Here is an 18,612-nt window from a genome sequence, read left to right as displayed (position 1 = left end):
GTGGACACAGTACTCAGTCAGGAGGTTACAAATACTTCTTTGCTCCTTTTCCTTCTGAGAAGTAATAGAATCGCTCACACCTTAGCATCCTGATTGCTTATTTTCGCAAAGGTTTGGGTTGATTTTTCCACAGAAAGAATGTTAATAACAGCAGCTCACATTTATTGAGCACTTATTGTGTGTGCCAGACATTTGTGCAATGCTTTTAGACAGATTATTACATTTAATTCTTGAACCAGCCCTGTGAGAGGTGAGATTGAGTTTTACTCCCATTTCACAGCCCAGGAAACCAAGGCACGGAGAGGTGTTGAGCATGTTGCTTTAAGTGGTAACGCCAGGATTTGAACGTAGCAGTCTTGTTCAGGAGCCCGGCTCTTCGTCACCAAGCTGTGCTGCGCCTGTCCTGAGGGTCGTCCACTTGGGAACCTGTGGGGCGGATCCAGGGGCACAGGGACTCTGCTCTCCCTCTAGAATTCTCTCACCCACCCAGCTCTTGCATTGGTTTTTGATTCCTTTCCAGCATCCAAAGCCTTTTATTTCTTCTTGCCTTCTTTCTTGGATTATTTCTTTAATCCTTTCCCAAGAGCCTTTCATCCTCTCAAATAAACAAAATATTTAAAGGTTTTTAAGCTTTTCATCCTGTTCTCAAGCAGGAAGATCAGCCTGCATTTATAATTTCATATAGTTCTGTGCTTTTTGACCTAGCATATAGGTCATCAAAAGTTCACATAGTTCTTCCAGATAGTTTCTGAGCTTTTCTGTACCTCTCATACTGCCTTTATTGTACTACAGCTCTTTCTGCATAAGAACCATCTCAATACAACTCCATAGATTCAAAACAGGAAAAAAAACTGTTTAGTCTTATCTCAGGCAGCGAACTCAAAGGTAAAAAAATAAAATTTTAGCCTTCAGCACTTGCATTTTTAGAGATCTTTTAAAATAATTTTCCAAAACAAAAATTCTCTAAGTAAGGCACCTGTCACCGTGAATATAAAATCTCAAATTCATTCCACTTAAGTAATTTGAGGCACAAATTTCATGTGGCCAGCTGTTACTGTTCCTAGTCAGCAGTGACTAACAACAAGCCTTAAGACTTACTAGACAGTTTCTGTATTATTTATTAAATTGATATCTACATGCAATTCAACTTTTATTCTTTCACTAATGAAAGTAGCTCTCAGTCATTCAATGGAAGCCTTTTGTAAGCAGACTTTTTCTTGGAGACTACACTATGTCATTTTAGTGTTAAACTTAATTATCACTGACCTCTTGACTATATATAACTTTTAATTTCGTAGTATATCTTCCGGTGTAAGCTTCCAGGGCCCATGAGTTTTTCTGCCTTTCAACCATTTACCATCATTACTGTCACTCTGCTTATGTATCTCTCACTTCTTCAGAAGTTCTCGCCCGTTTATTTGATCCTTCAGGGGCTAAAGTACCTGTTCTCACTGTCAGCGTCATGTTGGCCAGCTCCCCTTGAGTCACTGTCAGGGCTGTTCCTCCGATGCTTTGAACCTCTCTGGAAGCACCACCTATTCCATAGTTCTGCCATTCCAGACTTCCCTTCACTTCCTCATCTTCCCTGGAAAGTGAGAAGAAAGTGTTAGTCACTCACATGTGTCTGACTCTTTGCGACCCCCTGGACTGCAGCATGCCAGGCTTCTCTGTCCTTCACCATCTTCAAGAGCTTTCTTAAACTCACGTGCTTTGAGTGAGTGATGCCATCCAACATCTCGTCCTCTGCTGTCCTCTTGTCCTGCTGCCTTCAATCTTTGCTAACATCAGAGTCTTTTCTGAGTCAACTGTTCATATCAGGTGGCCAAAGTTTTGGAACTTTCAGCTTCAGAATCAGTCCTTCCAATGAATATTCAGGATTGATTTTCTTCAGGATTGACTGGTTTGATCTCCTTGCAGTCCAAGGGACTCTGAAGAGTCTTCTCTAACACCACAGTTCAAAAGCATCAATTATTCAATGTTCAGCTTTCTTTATAGTCCAACTCTTACATCCATACATGACTACTGGAAAAACCATAACTTTGACTACACGGACCTTTGTCGGCAAAGTAGTGTCTCTGCTTTTTAATATGCTGTCTAGATTGGTCACAGCTTTTCTTCCAAGGAGCAAGCGTCTTTTGATTTCATGGCTGCAGTCACCATCTACAGTGATTTGGGAGCCCATGAAAATAAAGTCTGTCACTGTTTGCACTGTTTCCCCATCTCTTCACCTTGTAGTAATGGGACCAGATGCCATGATCTTAGTTTCTTGAATGTTGAGGTTAGTCTAGCATGACTTATTTTTTCATGAATCAATCCTGGTCTTAAGTGATTCCCTTTTTTCTTTGTGTGCGTGCATTCTCAGTTGTGTCCAACTCTTTGCAACCCCAGTCCTTAGAAGCCTCCGATGACAGAATTAACAGACAAAGATTTTAAAGTGGCCAATGTAACTATGAACAAGGGTATAAAGAAAAGTAGGCTTTAATGAATAAAAGAAAATTTCAAGACAAATTTATAGATGGAAATTGTGAACTGAGAAAAACTAATGTCTGTAATCCAGAATAAACATATTAGCAGTGTTGAATTTTCCAATCAGTCAGGAATATGGGATATCTTTATATTTACTTAGGTTTTGTGTAAGATTTCTCATTAATGTTCATAAAATCAATGTATATACCTTATACATTTTCCAGTATCTTTATTTTGAGATATTTGGTATATTTTTATGAATTTTTAAATTATATTGCTTTTTAAAGTTTCATTTTCAATTAATAATTACATTGAAATTTTAATTGTGTATGACTAGCATATAAAAATATGATTGTATTTTGTTAATGGACCATATATATATATATTTATATATAGTTGGACTATAAAGAAAGCTGAGTGCTGAAGAATTGATGCTTTTGAACTGTGGTGTTGGAGAAGACTCTTGAGAGTCCCTTGGACTACAAGGAGATCCAACCAGTCCATCCTAAAGGAGATCAGTCCTGGGTTTTCATTGGAAGGACTGATGTTGAAGCTGAAACTCCAATACTTTGGCCACCTGATGCGAAGAATTGACTCACTGGAAAAGACCCTGATGCTGGGAGGGATTGAGGGCAGGAGGAGAAGGGGACAACAGAGGATGAGATGGCTGGATGGCATCACCGACTCAATGGACATGGGTTTGGGTGGACTCCAGGAGTTGGTGATGGACAGGGAGGCCTGGCGTGCTGCGGTTCATGGGGTCACAAAGAGTTGGACACAACTGGGCGACTGAACTGAACTGAGCTGAATGGACCTTAGTTTCTGCTGCTTTGCTCCATTCATTAGTTCTTCCAGTGCAGTGTTTTTATTAAAAGTTGTAGAGTTTTTGGTGTAAGAAAATATATCTATAAATAATGGCATTTTTATTTTTTCTTATGACACTGACTGGGTCTTATATTACTAATTTTAAGAACAAATGTTTTTCCTTTATTCCTGATCTAGGAGAAGAAATGCTCAGTGCTTCACCAATAAGTCTCATGTTTGCCATAGGTTTTTCATAAACATCCTTTATTAGATTGAGCAACTTTCTTTCTGTTCCTAGTTTATTGAGAGTTTCTGTCATGAATAGACGTGAATAAATTTTGTCCAGTGTATTTTGACATCTTATCATATGATTTTTCTTCATTTTCTTAATGTGATAAATTACGTGATTGATTTTTTTTAACCTTAAATCACTCTTGTGATAAATACCACTTGATCATAATATATATCCTATATATGAGACAGATAGATTGATTATAATTGCTAATATTTTATTAAAACTGTGTGTGTGTTCAGGCATATAGGTCTGTAATTTTCTTTTCTTGTTTTTGTCAAATTTTTTTTTTTTCTTTTATTTCAGAGGGAGGTTCACATCATAAAATGTGTTGGAAAGTTTTCCCTTGTCTTCACTGACAGATTTTGTGAAAGACTGAAATTATTTCTTCTTTAAATGTTTGATAGAATTCATTGAAACCATCTGGACTTGAAGCTTTCTTTGTTAAGGTTTTTGACTACAAGTCAAATTTATATATTTAGATTTTCTCTCATCATGTCCCTTTCAAAAAGGGTTTCTTTCCAAGGATTTTTTCAGTTTATCTTAAGTTGTTGAGTATTTGACAGAGTTGTTCATAATATCGCCTTATACTTTTGATGTCTGTATTCTCTCTATGATGTTCCCCTTCTTCATTCCTGATATTAATAATGTACATATTTTTCCCTTATGATTAGTTTGCTTGAATATCAATTTTCAATTCTTTTCATATAGACAACTTTTGCTTTTGTTGGTATTTCCTATTTGCCCATTTTCTATTTCATTGTATTAAAAGGTTAACTAAAGTACATTATTAATAAATTTTCAAAGAGTTCATTTGAACAAACGTTGAATTTAATTGGGTAGCACCAAACTAAGTGGACTTCCCTGGTGGCTCAAATGGTGAAGAATCTGCCTAGAATTCAGGAGACCTCGGTTTGATCTCTGGCTTGGGAAGATCCCCTGGAGAAAGGCATGGCAGCCCACTCCAGTACTCTTGCCTGGAGAACCTCATGGACAGAGGAGCCTGGCGGGCTACAGTCCATGGGGTCGCGAAGAGTCAGACACGACTGCTACTAACATACTTTCACTCAAATTGAAAATGGTTTGGAGTGCTCCACTGGCAGAGACTAAGGGGAAAGCTTTTTTTTTTTTTTTTAAACAGAGCAGACTCTTAAGCAGAGTAAGCAAATTATTTGGCTATAGCTTAAGGGGTTGCCTTACTTGGAAAAGACTACTTGGCTGTTTATGATTCGTTGTTCTTAAATGCATTTTCTCAAATGTCAGTGCATTGACTCCAGTGTGGGTTTTGGTTTGCTTATGTTGACTGCCAAGGCATTAATGCCACCTCAGTCTAATGGCTTCCTTGTTTAATTACTTTATTAGCTTCTGCTCTTATTATTTTATTTTTTATTCTTTTACTTTGTGTTTAACTTGCTTTATTTTTCTAGCTTCTTAAAGTGGTAGCTTAGGACATTGATTTTGCATTACACATCAATGTGTAAAATCAGTATAGTATTCAGTTCAGTTCAGTCGCTCAGTCATGTCCGACTCCTTGCGACCCCATGAATCGCAGCACGCCAGGCCTCCCTGTCCATCAAAAACTCACGGAATTCACTAAAACTCAAGTCCGTCGAGTCGGTGATGCCATCCAGCCATCTCATCCTCTGTCGTCCCCTTCTCCTCCTGACCCCAATCCCTCCCAGCATCAGAGTCTTCTCCAGTGAGTCAACTCTTCACATGAGGTGGCCAAAGTACTGGAGTTTCAGCTTAAGCATCATTCCTTCCAAGGAACACCCAGGACTGATCTCCTTTAGGATGGACTGGTTGGATCTCCTTGCAGTCCAAGGGACTCTCAAGAGTCTTCTCCAACACCACAGTTCAAAAACATCAATTCTCTGGCGCTTGGCTTTCTTCACAGTCCAACTCTCACATCCATACATGACCACAGGAAAAACCATAGCCTTGACTAGACGGACCTTTGTTGGCAAAGTAATGTCTCTGCTTTTGAATATGCTATCTAGGTTGGTCATAACTTTCCTTCCAAGGAGTAAGCGTCTTTTAATTTCATGGCTGCAATCACCATCTGCAATGATTTTGGAGCCCCCCAAAATAAAGTCTGACACTGTTTCCACTGTTTCCCATCTATTTCCCATGAAGTGATGGGACCAGATGCCATGATCTTAGTTTTCTGAATGTTGAGCTTTAAGCCAACTTTTCACTCTCCTCTTTCACTTTCATCAAGAGGCTTTTTAGTTCCTCTTCACTTTCTGCCATAAGGGTGGTGTCATCTGCATATCTGAGGTTATTGATATTTCTCCCGGCAATCTTGATTCCAGCTTTTGCTTCTTCCAGCCCAGCATTTCTCATGATGTACTCTGCATAGAAGTTAAATAAGCAGGGTGATAATATACAGCCTCGACGTACTCCTTTTCCTATTTGGAACCAGTCTTTTGTTCCATGTCCAGTTCTAACTGTTGCTTCCTGACCTGCATACAAATTTCTCAAGAGGCAGGTCAGGTGGTTTGGTATTCCCATCTCTTTCAGAATTTTCCACAGTTGATTGTGATCCACACAGTCAAAGGCTTTGGCATAGTCAATAAAGCAGAAATAGATGTTTTTCTGGAACTCTCTTGCTTTTTCCATGATCCAGCGGATGTTGGCAATTTGATCTCCGGTTCCTCTGCCTTTTCTAAAACCAGCTTGAACATTTGGAAGTTCACAGTTCATGTATTGCTGAAGACTGGCTTGGAGAATTTTGAGCATTACTTTACTAGCATGTGAGATGAGTGCAATTGTGTGTTAATTTGAGCATTCTTTGGCATTGCCTTTCCTTGGGATTGGAATGAAAACTGACCTTTTCAAGCCCTGTGGCCACTGCTGAGTTTTCCAAATTTGCTGGCATATTGAGTGCGGCACTTTCACAGCATCATCTTTAAGGATTTGAAATCACTCCACTGGAATTCCATCACCTCCACTAGCTTTGTTCGTAGTGGTGCTTTCTAAGGCCCACTTGACTTCACATTCCAGGATGTCTGGCTCTAGGTGAGTGATCACATCACTGTGATTATCTTGGTTGTGAAGATCTCTTTTGTACAGTTCTTCTGTGTATTCTTGCCACCTCTCCTTAATATCTTCTGCTTCTGTTAGGTGCATACCATTTCTGTCCTTTTTTGAGCCCATCTTTGCATGAAATGTTCCCTTGGTATCTCTAATTTTCTTGAAGAGACCTGTAGTCTTTCCCATTCTGTTGTTTCCCTCTATTTCTTTGCATTGATCGCTGAAGAAGGCTTTCTTATCTCTCCTTGCTATTCTTTGGAACTCTGCATTCAGATGCTTATATCTTTCCTTTGCTCCTTTGCTTTTCACTTCTCTTCTTTTCACAGCTATTTGTAAGGCCTCCCCAGACAGCCATTTTGCTTTTTTACATTTCTTTCCCATGGGGATGGTCTTGATCCCTGTCTCCTGTACAATGTCATGAACCTCCATCCATAGTTCGTCAGGCACTCTGTCTATCAGATCTAGTCCCTTAAATCTATTTCTCACTTCCACTGTATAATCATAAGGGATTTGATTTAGGCCATACCTGAATGGTCTAGTGGTTTTCCCTACTTTCTTCAATTTAAGTCTGAATTTGGCAATAAGGAATTCATGATCTGAGCCACAGTTAGCTCCTGGTCTTGTTTTTGCTGACTGTATAGAGCTTCTCCATCTTTGGCTGCAAGGAATATAATCAATATGATTTCAGTGTTGACCATCTGGTGATGTCCATGTGTAGAGTCTTCTCTTGTGTTGTTGGAAGAGGGTGTTTTCTATGACCAGTGCATTCTCTTGGCAAAACTCTATTAGCCTTTGCCCCGCTTCATTCTGTATTCCAAGGCCAAATTTGCCTGTTACTCCAGATGTTTCTTGACTTGCTACTTTTGCATTCCAGTCCCCTATAATGAAAAGAACATCTTTTTTGGGTGTTAGTTCTAAAAGGTCTTGTAGGTCTTCATAGAACCATTCAGCTTCTGCTTCTTCAGCATTACTGGTTGGGGCATAGACTTGGATTACTGTGATATTGAATGATTTGCCTTGGAAACAAACAGAGATCATTCTGTCGTTTTTGAGATTGCATCCAAGTACTGCATTTTGGACTCTTTTGTTGACCATGATGGCTATTCCATTTCTTCTAAGGGATTCCTGCCCACAGTGGTAGGTCATCTGAGTTAAATTCACCCATTCCAGTCCATTTGAGTTCGCTGATTCCTAGAATGCCAACATTCACTCTTGCCATCTCCTGTTTGACCACTTCCAATTTGCCTTGACTCATGGACCTGACATTCCAGGTTCCTATGCAATATTGCTCTTTACAGCATTGGACCTTGCTTCTCTCACCAGTCACATCAACAACTGGGTATTGTTTTTGCTTTGGCTCCATCCCTTCATTCTTTCTGGAGTTATCTCTCCACTGATCTCCAGTAACATATTGGGTATCTACCATCCTGGCGAGTTCCTCTTTCAGTATCTTATCATTTTGCCTTTCATACTGTTCATGGGGTTCTCGAGGCAAGAATACTGAAGTGATTTGCCATTCCCTTCTCCAGTGGACCACATTCTGTCAGACCTCTCCACCATGACCTGCCCACACGGCATGGCTTAGTTTCATTGAGTTAGACAAGGCTGTGGTCTGTGTGATTAGATTGACTAGTTTTCTGTGATTATGGTTTCAGTGTGTCTGCCCTCTGATGCCCTCTCGCAACACCTACCATCTTACTTGGGTTTCTCTTACCTTGGACGTGGGGTATCTCTTCACAGCTGCTCCAGCAAAGCATGGCTGCTGCTCCTTACCTTGGACAAGGGGTATCTCCTCACCTCCTCCTGGCGGTGAGGAGATACCTCCTGACCTTGAATGTGGAGTAGCTCCTCTTGGTCCTCCTGCGCCCACACAGCCACCGCTCCTTGGACGTGAGGTTGCTCCTCTTGGCCACTGCCCCTGACCATATAGTATTAATGCTATATATTTCTATCTAAGGACTCTTCCCTGAAATTCAAATTTTGTTTGGTTGTGTTTTCATTACTATTCAGTTTGATGCATTTTCTAGTTTCTCTTGTGATTTCTTCTTTGATCTATAGGTTATTTAAAGTATGCTATTTAATTTCCAAATATTTGGGAATTTTCTAGATATCGTTTTGCTAATTGATTCTTAATTTAATAGCATTCTGGTTAGAGTATACTCTATGTGATTTGATCTTTTCATTTTTATTCAGATTTGTTTTATGACCCAGCATTTAGGCTGTCTTGTGTATGTTCCCCATGTACTTGAATACACATTCTAAAGTTGTTGGGTTAGTTTTCCATAATTATCGAATAGACTGAATTGATTGAGGGTGTTTTATAGATGTTTAAGTCTAGGTTGGCACTTTGTAATTTTTGTTTCCGTTTCACCACTTTAAAGATAACTAAATATTTCTGGCTGTCATTTTTTAATAAATGATCAAATCATTTGCACTGTTGTTCCCTTGTATGTAAAAATACTACTACCACCAAGCACCTCGCCACCTTGGCTGCTTTTAAGATTTGTTTCAGCAATTTGACTATGATCTGCCTGGGTATGGGCTTCTTTGTATGTATTCTGCTTGGGGTTTTGTTCAACTCCTTAGGTCTGTAGGTTAATGTTTACCATCAGTTTTGGAAATTCCCAGCCCTAATCTCTTCAAATATTTCTACTGTCCCATCCTCTATCCTCAACTACTGGGATTTCAATTTTGTACATATTAGATATTCTACTGTGTCCAGTCTGCTGTTAAACATTCCAAATGCACTCCTCATCTCTGATTTTATATTTTTTTCATTTCTAGGATTCTTGTTCAGTTCTTTGTTTAATAGATTTCATCTCTCTATTGACATCCTCCATCTGTTTATAGGTGTTGCCCATCTTTTACCCAATACTCTTGGGTACCCAATAATTTATAACTGTTATTTTGAAGTCCACGTTTGCTAAGTCCAACATCTGTACTGCCTCTCTGTGTCCTTCCACTGACTTTCTCTCACGGGTCATGTTTTCTTGCTTCTACATGCCTTTTATAATGATTAATTGTATGCTGGACATTTTAGGTAAAACCATAGGTGTAAGTAAATAATATTTACACCTCACCCCCCAAAAAAAATGTTCATCTTTTTCTCAGGTTTCCAGTATATGGAAAGGAGGCAGAGGGAGAAGGGGTTAGCCAATTTGATAATTAAGCTGGGTCTAGACTTTGTTGTAACTTTAGATTTGTTTCACCTCTGGCTGCTTCGGGGGGCAGAATGGAATCACCAGTAAGATCTTTTTGTGCAAAGAATTCTGAAAAACTGATATTGACCACTATGAATATGACACCTTCCTAATACTTAAAGACTGTTTTTTGGTGAGATTGGAGTGATGGATACTAATAAATACAGTTTTTTAATATTGTGTAATGAAATATGTCTACATTTGGAAGGTCTGCATAACTCAGTGAACCAGTATTTCTAAAGATTAATGCTGTATCTTACAAAAATCTTGTATAGATAAAAAAATCCATTCAAAATGCTAGATAGATCAACAGAGTATGAAAAGCTCATTGATTTGGTCTCGGATTTTACATTACTAACTTTTAGACTGTACTACTTGTTGCGTTTTGGTCAAGGTCAAAGAATAATATCCATCATTTCTCTGAAAGGGACTTTAATCAGTCCTTGCACACAGCACCACCCCTCCCAAGCCTTCTGTGTCCCCATGAAGTTGATGGAAGAGTTGATGGGTGGGTACAGACTTATTCTGTGGCTAGGGCTTCTAAAATAACCTGCCACGTCCAGGTGTTACAAGCTTGTCAGAAGTTGAGCTGGTAGATCCCAAAGGGGAGATCTTAGGCCCCATCTTTGACACTTTCCATTCCTCCTCGTCCCAGGGACCATCCGAAGAGCTTGTCACTTCCTGTGGTTATATTCATTTAGCATTTTGTTCCTCAGCATTCTGTTGGTTTTGAAATTAGTATAATTTAGCAGTGTATTCAGCTTACTATTTTCATTAAGGTATAAGTAACTTTCTACTTGCTCAGAAGCAGAGGTCCATCAGAAACTCTTAAATGTTTTCTGGGGTTTTTTTTTTTACCTTTCGTTTATTTACAAGAGAGGTTATATTCAAGATGCTGAATGCACGAGCTACAATAAAATAGAGAGCTATTTCATTGTTTCTGAAAGTGGAGGGTAGGACTCCCCTTTGGGATCATGAGTTTTAAGGAGCCCCAGAGGCCTCTCCAGTTCACTCTTGCTGTCCCTTGACCACTGTCTAGAATAGAAAAAGGAAGCCATTATATTTACATGGATGGAAACCATGTTAGAAAACTGGGGAGAATGTTAGGACAGAAACAGGCAGTATAAACAGAAAGTCCTCTGTTTGAGATCACCAGTGAAGAGTGGAGGAAGGTAGACTCATGGCTGCTTATAGATCACACGTTCAGCCTCTGAGATGATTGGCTTTGATGTAGGATCGGAAAGTAGGTTTGAGCAAAAAACTGACTACCTGACAGGGTAGATTATATAGGTACCCCCTTCACTATTTTTTTAAAAGTATTTTTTTTTTATTTATTGGCTGCACCGGGTTTTAGTTTTATAGCATGTGGGATCCAGTTCCCTGACGAGGGATTGAACCCAGTCCCGCTGCATCAGGAGCATGCAGTCCTAGCCACTGGACCACCAGGCAAGTCTCCCACCTTCACTATTTAGTGGATTGAAGAGGAGATGGATCCATCCCTCCCCAAATAACTTGTCTCAGTCTTTAACATAAGGAATTGCAATACAATTATAATAACCCTTTGGATTCACTGTACATCAAGGCTTTCCTTTTTGGTATTAATAACTTGGAGCACTTTTGACCTTACAATGAATACTCATAACTAAATTGTGCTAACTTTGTAACATAGAATCCTCTGGTGGAAAATGATCAAATTTATGTTTCTATATACTATAATACCTCAAAGAACTATAGGGCAGCAGGGAAATGGAACTGTTTAGGAGGGACAAGAATAATTATAACGGTAGTAGTTGTAGTGGTGATATATTTTTGTAACTCTTCCTGTGTGCCTGTACTTTGACTTGTGTTCACTCTTCAGTCTGCATGATAACCCTATGAAGTGTTGATCGGTACTATTATCATATCCCTATTTTACAGGTGAAAGTTTAAGAATAATAAAGCATAGAGAAGTTGGATGTAAGAAAAGCCAGAGTAGTGTGCCCTGTCTTCTCTTCTTATCCATTTGGTCTTTGTGAATATGACCCAGCCCCAGCTGCCCTGGGAGGGACAAGAATGGGACACACAACATTCCATGCAGAATCACACCAATTTTGCCCTTGAAAATAACCCCCATGGCCAAGGGGGTTCCCCAGCACTATTTGTAATGCCTCTCTGAGCATGTAGCATCCGTATTCTGTCCAGCACCGCTTTGTTTTCTAATTATTCATTTTAATATATTTACTTACTTGGCTGCAGCAGTCTTAGTTGGGACATAGAGGATCTTTAATTGGAGCGTGTGAACTCTTAGTTGCAGCATGTGGGATCTATTCCCCTGATCAGGGATTGAACCTGGGCCCCCAGCATTGGGAGTGCAGAGTCTTAGTCACTGGACGGCTAGGGAAGTCCCTGGCCAGCACCGCTTTGGACAGCTTGTGGGAGCTCTTCCCTCATTCGTAGGACTTTTGGCACTTGCAGCACCTTTCCAGCACTTACTGTGTGCCACGACTACTTTGTTTGAGATTAAAAATTTATAGGCAAAGAGAATGGAGCCTCTGCTGTCCATGAATATCTGTAGATTCCATAGATAGACATTCCACTGTCTGCAGTGGGTGTAGTGTCATGGAAGTGGGTAGATACTCTTTCTTGTGAAGAAGTAGTAAGATTCTTTCCAAAAAGCACCTCCCTCAGTCTTCACATTGTTTCTCATTAGAAGCATCAGTGGCATAGTTTCCCAGCACAAGGCTGACTCTTCCTGGTATTTTTGGGCATTTAGCACCTCTACCTATTAAATGTCAGTAATCCCACAGCCCCACTATCAGGACAGATGAAAGCACGCTTGCCAGCACCCTCAAGAGGGCAGAGGCATCCTTGTATGTGGTTGCTCAGGTTTTGCTTGGATGGGGTGGAAGGAACTGGGGAAACAGACTGCGGAATCACACTGCACAACTGTCGAGTTCCTCCATTTCATCGCTACCCTGCATACTCTTTTGAGACATCATATTACTCTTGGGAAATCATGACACTGAAGGCATATCTTTATGAAGAGGGCAACAGCCTGCTCAGGAGATTTTGCTTTGCTAAAGACCTATGTATTTTACCAGTTTCCTCCGAGTTCCTGACAACCAGCATCCATTTGATGGAACAGATACTAAACCAGTGTGAAAGATACAGCCCTGTTGACCAGAAGTTGGAGGGGTGGGACATGTTGCGGGAAGGGCAGTGATGGTGAGAACGTTTAGTCCTGCAGTGCTACGGTGTATTAAAGAAAGGAGGAACGACAGCCTTCCAAATGACGAGGCTAGTAAAAGAAAGAACGGTTTAGAGAAGTCTGCGGTATTGTTGGCTGTTAGCTACATAGGTAGTCAGGGCAAAATACACCATAGTTCGCTTTGAATCTCTGAATTTGAATTGAATATTCAACAGAGCATTCTCACAGCTAACTCTTTTAACTCTGTTTATCCTACTCTATAAATAACATAAATGTATAAGGAAGTTATTTATAGGGAATGTATATAATATTATATTTTAGTATTGAGCAAAGAATAACATAAAAAATGAACTTTATAGAGAGTAACAGAATCTCAAAATTTTGGTGGAAGTAGGAAATGTATTAAAAGGACTATGTAGATATATAATCTCACTAGGGGCAAACCCAAGTGACAGTGTAGCTGGCATCCTCCGTGGCAGTGATGACAATACGTGCATATTGCAAACCCCGAAGTCTTGTGCTTTGACTGTGAGACACCGAGGTCTGAGTAGCACCCACTGGAATTCAAAGCAAGCAGGTTCCTCATGGCCCTTACCACATGGCCTTACACCGCTGAGCACTCGTGCACGTACCTACTGTAGCACTGCAAAAATTCCTTCCTCTTTGCTAAAAACCTCTACTTACTAAAGAAACTTCTTTTTGTGAGTTGGAGACTGCTTTTGTTATTGATGAGATTAAAAACAGCCTTCACTTTAAAAACTAATCTTGTTGCAGCCTGTCCAATGTGTATGCAGTCGGATGGATAAGCCTTCTCTTATCCAAAGGCCCTCATTTGATCTTCTCTTACTACTGTCCTGCCCCGTATACATGGACAGACCCTTGCTTCGTGTCCATACCCCTGAGACTCTGTCCCTGGTCATCTCCTAATAAGACTCTCTGGTTACAAGAAGACATTAAAGTCAATGTCTGCTAGAAATATTTGTTATTAAAGCAGTTTTTGTAATAGTAACAGCACTGGTTCCAGGCATAACCGGCTGTTACCGATTTTTTAAAATATTTTATTTATCTGTTTATTTATCTGGCTGCACCAGGTCTTAGTTGTGGCATGAAGGGTCTTCGATCTTCATTGTGACGTATAGAATCTTAATTGTGGCGTGCCAACTCTTAGTTGTGGCATGTGGGATCTACCTCCCTGACCAGGAATTGAACCCTGGGAGCACGGAGTCTTAGCCACTGGACCACCAGAGAAGACCCTAAAACAGTTTTTAGAAAATAAAACCAATTTAGCTAGCCCATAAGTTGAATTCTGAAATACAATCTATATTGTTATATAAACCCTTTAGTATTGAATCCCTGAGTCTGGACTGCTTCTTGTGGCTAGAACCTTCTGTAACCAGCAGACCAGGAATGGAAGCAGAATCACAACTGATGAATTGTCTGACCTTTGGTCCAATTATCATAAGTGATCATTTCATTCTAGATTCAAATTCCTGCCTTAATTGGCATGGAGATCTCAGAGTTATTCAGCAGGCAGTTCCTGCAGTATCATGTCTCTTCCCCTGTGTTCATTGGATTGGCTTGCTCCTGCTTTTCATTGTACCTGGATGCCTTGCTCCATTGCCCTCCCTTCCACTCAGAGCTCCCTCAGTTCCCTTCTCTATTTGTTGTATCTTTGTTAGTAAGCTTTTCTCTTCCCTCACTAATGAGAAGAGAGATAGTTGTTTCCTCTAGCCCCTCACTCCTGAACTCTGGAACTCCTGTTTGACTCCCACTCAACACTTTGCTTTGTGAATAACATTAACATTTTATCCATATACTGGAGTTTATATTTATGCACGATCATTGATCTCCACATTTCTCCACATCTCCAGAAGCCCCTTGGGAAAGATTATGTCTAGCAACTGGTACCTTGAGGTAATTCAGGAGGGATCAGGAAGATCAAATGTCAAAAAAAAAAAAAAGAAAGAAAGCTAATAATAAGTAAGCTCTGAGCTTTCTGGTGCTGTTCTCCAGGAAGATTAGCCGAAAGTGCGTAATTGTGCAACTGCACTGTGGGAGCCCAACTGTGGGAGGAGGTGTGCAAGGGATGTGACATAACAGAGGTGAGATCACGCGAGTAGAAAACCTTTCATCCATGGACTTCAGAGTACACTACACAGACTTTCTCTTAACAAGGTGTCTGGAATGTCTTTGAGAGGGGTAGGGAAACCAAAGCAGAGACCCGAATGACCACGCTGAGAGAGAGGAGGTCCCCGGCAAGAGAGGAGTGTGGGCTTCTGGCCTCGGCAGACGACTCACTTTTCTCCCCACACCACTCCCCACCCCCCCAGAGCTCTTCTGGGGTCACCAAGACCCAGACTGTTAATAACCAGGCGGCCGGTAGGTCAGGACTCAGGAAGATCTGTGTCAGCTCACCCCAGTCTTGTTGCATCTCTGCCACTGAAATGACCATTAACACCAAAGGATATTTACAAAGGAAAGAACAACATGATGATTTAAATCACTATGAATAGGTTTCTTGAATTAGGCACTGTTTTATTTCTCTAAGCCCCATTCACCAAGGTTTGGGGATAAGGTAGTTCACCATGAGGCTCTTCATGTTTCTTCTGTGTACAATTTTCTGGTCACTATAATTCTAAAAGGAAAAGAAAAAAAAAAAATACTAGGTAGTTAAAGAAGGTTCAGAGTTGAATAGCCAAAACTGTTAAGGAGATGGAAGGATTTACAAATAAGATTGTTCTAAAAATAAATAGAGATCTTAAAAAAAAAAACCAACTGTGACAAAATAATACATATAATAAAATTTGCTACTTTTAAGTGTCAGTTCAGTGGCATTTAGTACATTTGTAATGTTGTGCTTCCCTGGTGGCTCAGGTAAAGAGTCCGCCTGCAATGCAGGAGACCCAGTTTCGATCCCTGGGTCGAGACGATCCCCTGGAGAAGGAGATGGCAACGCACTCTGGTATCCTGGCCTGGAGAATAGCATGGAGAGAGGAGACTGGCAGGCTACGATCCATGGGGTAGCAGAGTCAGACAGGACTGAGCGACTAGCACTTCCACACTTTCACTTTTTCACAACGTTGTGCAACCATCACTGCCATCCACCTCCAAAGCTTTGTCATTGTTTATTGCTAAAACACAATACGCATTAAACAATATCTTCCCCATCCCTGTCTCCCCAACCCCACACAACCACTATTCAACTTTCTGTCTGCATGAATTTGACTGTTGTATGACAGATCATGCAATATTTGTCCTCTTCTGGCTGGTTTATTTCAGCTAGCAGTAATGTCTTAAATGTCAAAGCTAAATGTCAACGTGGCCGGAACTCAAATGAGATGAATTCAGAATAAGAAAAAAATGTGTCTTCTCACACCAGTTATGCTGTCCCATGATATGAGATATTAGCAGATACTTGACAATAGGTGGCTAAGGAAAACCAAGAATCCTGTATCATTCACCCATATGCTTTTGAAGTCGCTGTTAGTATGATTGTGCTTCTGTTGTCACCTTAAAGTAACTAGCCCTCCTGCATTTGAAGCTCTCAAGGCTCCGCTTGGGGGGTCCTTTTGGCCATTAGAAGTGAAGTCGTTCAGTCGTGTCCGACTCTTTGCGACCCCATGGACTGTAGTCTACAAGGCTCCTCTGTCCATGGAATTTTCCAGGCAAGAGTACTGGAGCGGATTGCCATTTTAAAGGGGAGAGAAAATGGCTCTTTAAATTATTTAACAGTCTGTGCCAAGGCTTAGGACAAGTGCTGCGAATAGAATGGAAAGCAGAGCCACCCACCTTTGTCTTCATGGGGCTGCGGTTTAGTAGGTAAATCAGATTTGTAATTCCAGACTGTGTTCAGTTCTATCAAGGAAAAATAACAGAGGTGTTTCTCTCCTTGCCTTCATTGTGCATATAACCATTCTAAAAAATCTGCTTTCTTTTCTCTTCAGGAGCCTCCAGACAGGTGGCTTTGCCTGGGAGGGAGAGGTAGAGAACAACGCATATAGCAAGGCTACAGGGGTGGCCCCCCAGCACAAGTACCACCCCACAGCAGGCAGCTACCAACTCCATTTTGCCCTACAACAACTAGAACAGCAAAAACTTCAGTCCCGGCAGCTTCTGGACCAGAGTCGAGCTCGGCACCAGGTAATTCAAAATCAGGCTTTTCCATGTGCTAGTATCTTCCTTCTGTTAAAAAAAAAAATTTTTTTTTTCCTTTCATGAGAAGTGTGGAAATAGTCTCTCAAAAGTTTACCAGTGCCACCATGGCTTGAATGGTTGGTTCGTGGGGAAATCTACAAACAAGTCATGTTCTGAAGCCATCCATTGGCTTTGTTGAAAGGTGATGCTGAACCAGTTTTAACATCCTTTCTTTCATTTCAGAGTTTCAGCACAAAAATCTCTTTTGTAATATTTACCCTTTCTGTTGCCTGATCTTATTCAGTGATTTCTCAAAGGTTCTAATTCCCAGATACATAAAAGCCAGCGTTTTAAAATAATTTTTTTGGTTTATAAAAGTGAAAGTGAAGTCGCTCAGTCGTGTCTGACTCTTTGCGACCCCATGGACTGTAACCTACATCCTCCATCCACAGGATTTTCCAGGCAAGAGTACTGAAGTGGGTTGCCATTTCCTTCTCCAGGGGATCTTCCCGACCCAGGGATTGAACCCAGGCCTCCTGCATTGCAGACAGACGCTTTACTGTCTGAGCCACCAGGGAAGTTCACAGAGAAAGGATGACTTCACACACACAAAAAAATCAGGTCATGAAGACTTAAATTTTTCTTGATGATTTGGGATTATCATTAGAATCAGTTACCATGTTTTTCCCTCCTATCATGGGCTACCCTTGTGGCTCAGCTGATAAAGAATCCTCCTACAAAGCAGGAGAGCCTGGTTCAATCCATGGGTTGGGAAGATCCCCTGGATAAGAGAGTAGCTACCCACTCTAGTATTCTGGCCTAAAGAATTCAAGAGTCGGACACGACTGAGTGACTTTCACTTTTCTTCACCACGTTTTTCATGTTCTGCTTGTATGAATCCATACTGGTTCTGTGAGCTTCCCTGAAATTTATGTGAAGAAATATATTGGTTAATCTCTTGTCATTTGCTCTTATAAAAATGTAGTATGTAGTGTACACTAATTTGTGCAAAATTAGTATTCACTCAAAGGTAACATTCCCAAAGGTTTTTTTTTTTCTAATAAAGCAATTATCATTGTGCTCTCTATTATCTTTTCAACTACCATCCAGGTCCATAGGAATTTTTATTTTTTTCAGTATCATTCATCACTTGAAAATCTTTATCTGTGGTAGTATAATCTGTATATTATATTGTGTTTAGTCACTCAGTCATGTCCAGCTCTTTGGTGGACTGTAGCCCACCAGGCTCCACTGTCCATGGGGATTCTCCAGGCAAGAATACTGGAGCGGGTTGCCATGCCCTCCTCTGGGGGATCTTTGCAACCCAGGAATTGAACCCAGGTCGCCCACATTGCAAGTGGATTCTTTGATGTCTGAGCCACCAGGGAAGCCCGTATATTATGTTGATTCTTTGTAAGAAATCATAAATGCCGGCATTTGTGAAGTCTTTTTTTACTGGAGAAAAATTCTGACTTCTTTTTTTTTTTTTTTTT

At 40.5% G+C, this 18,612-nt stretch overlaps 1 protein-coding gene across 12 annotated transcripts in view; it reads left to right on the top strand.

Moving 5' to 3' along the window:
• TTLL5 (tubulin tyrosine ligase like 5) overlaps window positions 1–18,612 on the top strand; it is a 316,526-nt gene that overhangs the window by 198,734 nt on the left and 99,180 nt on the right. For all 12 annotated transcript variants that reach the window (XM_070378475.1, XM_070378469.1, XM_070378470.1 and 9 more), the window contains one exon: window positions 16,930–17,125. In XM_070378475.1, the coding sequence (XP_070234576.1) occupies window positions 16,930–17,125 (196 nt within the window). The remainder of the gene's footprint in view (window positions 1–16,929; window positions 17,126–18,612) is intronic.

This window comes from Bos mutus, chromosome 10, assembly GCF_027580195.1.
Source record: "Bos mutus isolate GX-2022 chromosome 10, NWIPB_WYAK_1.1, whole genome shotgun sequence".
In the NCBI taxonomy this organism is placed as follows: domain Eukaryota; kingdom Metazoa; phylum Chordata; class Mammalia; order Artiodactyla; family Bovidae; genus Bos; species Bos mutus.
The sequence above is the reverse complement of the archived record's forward strand: the minus strand, read 5'-3'. Positions and strand labels throughout refer to the sequence as shown.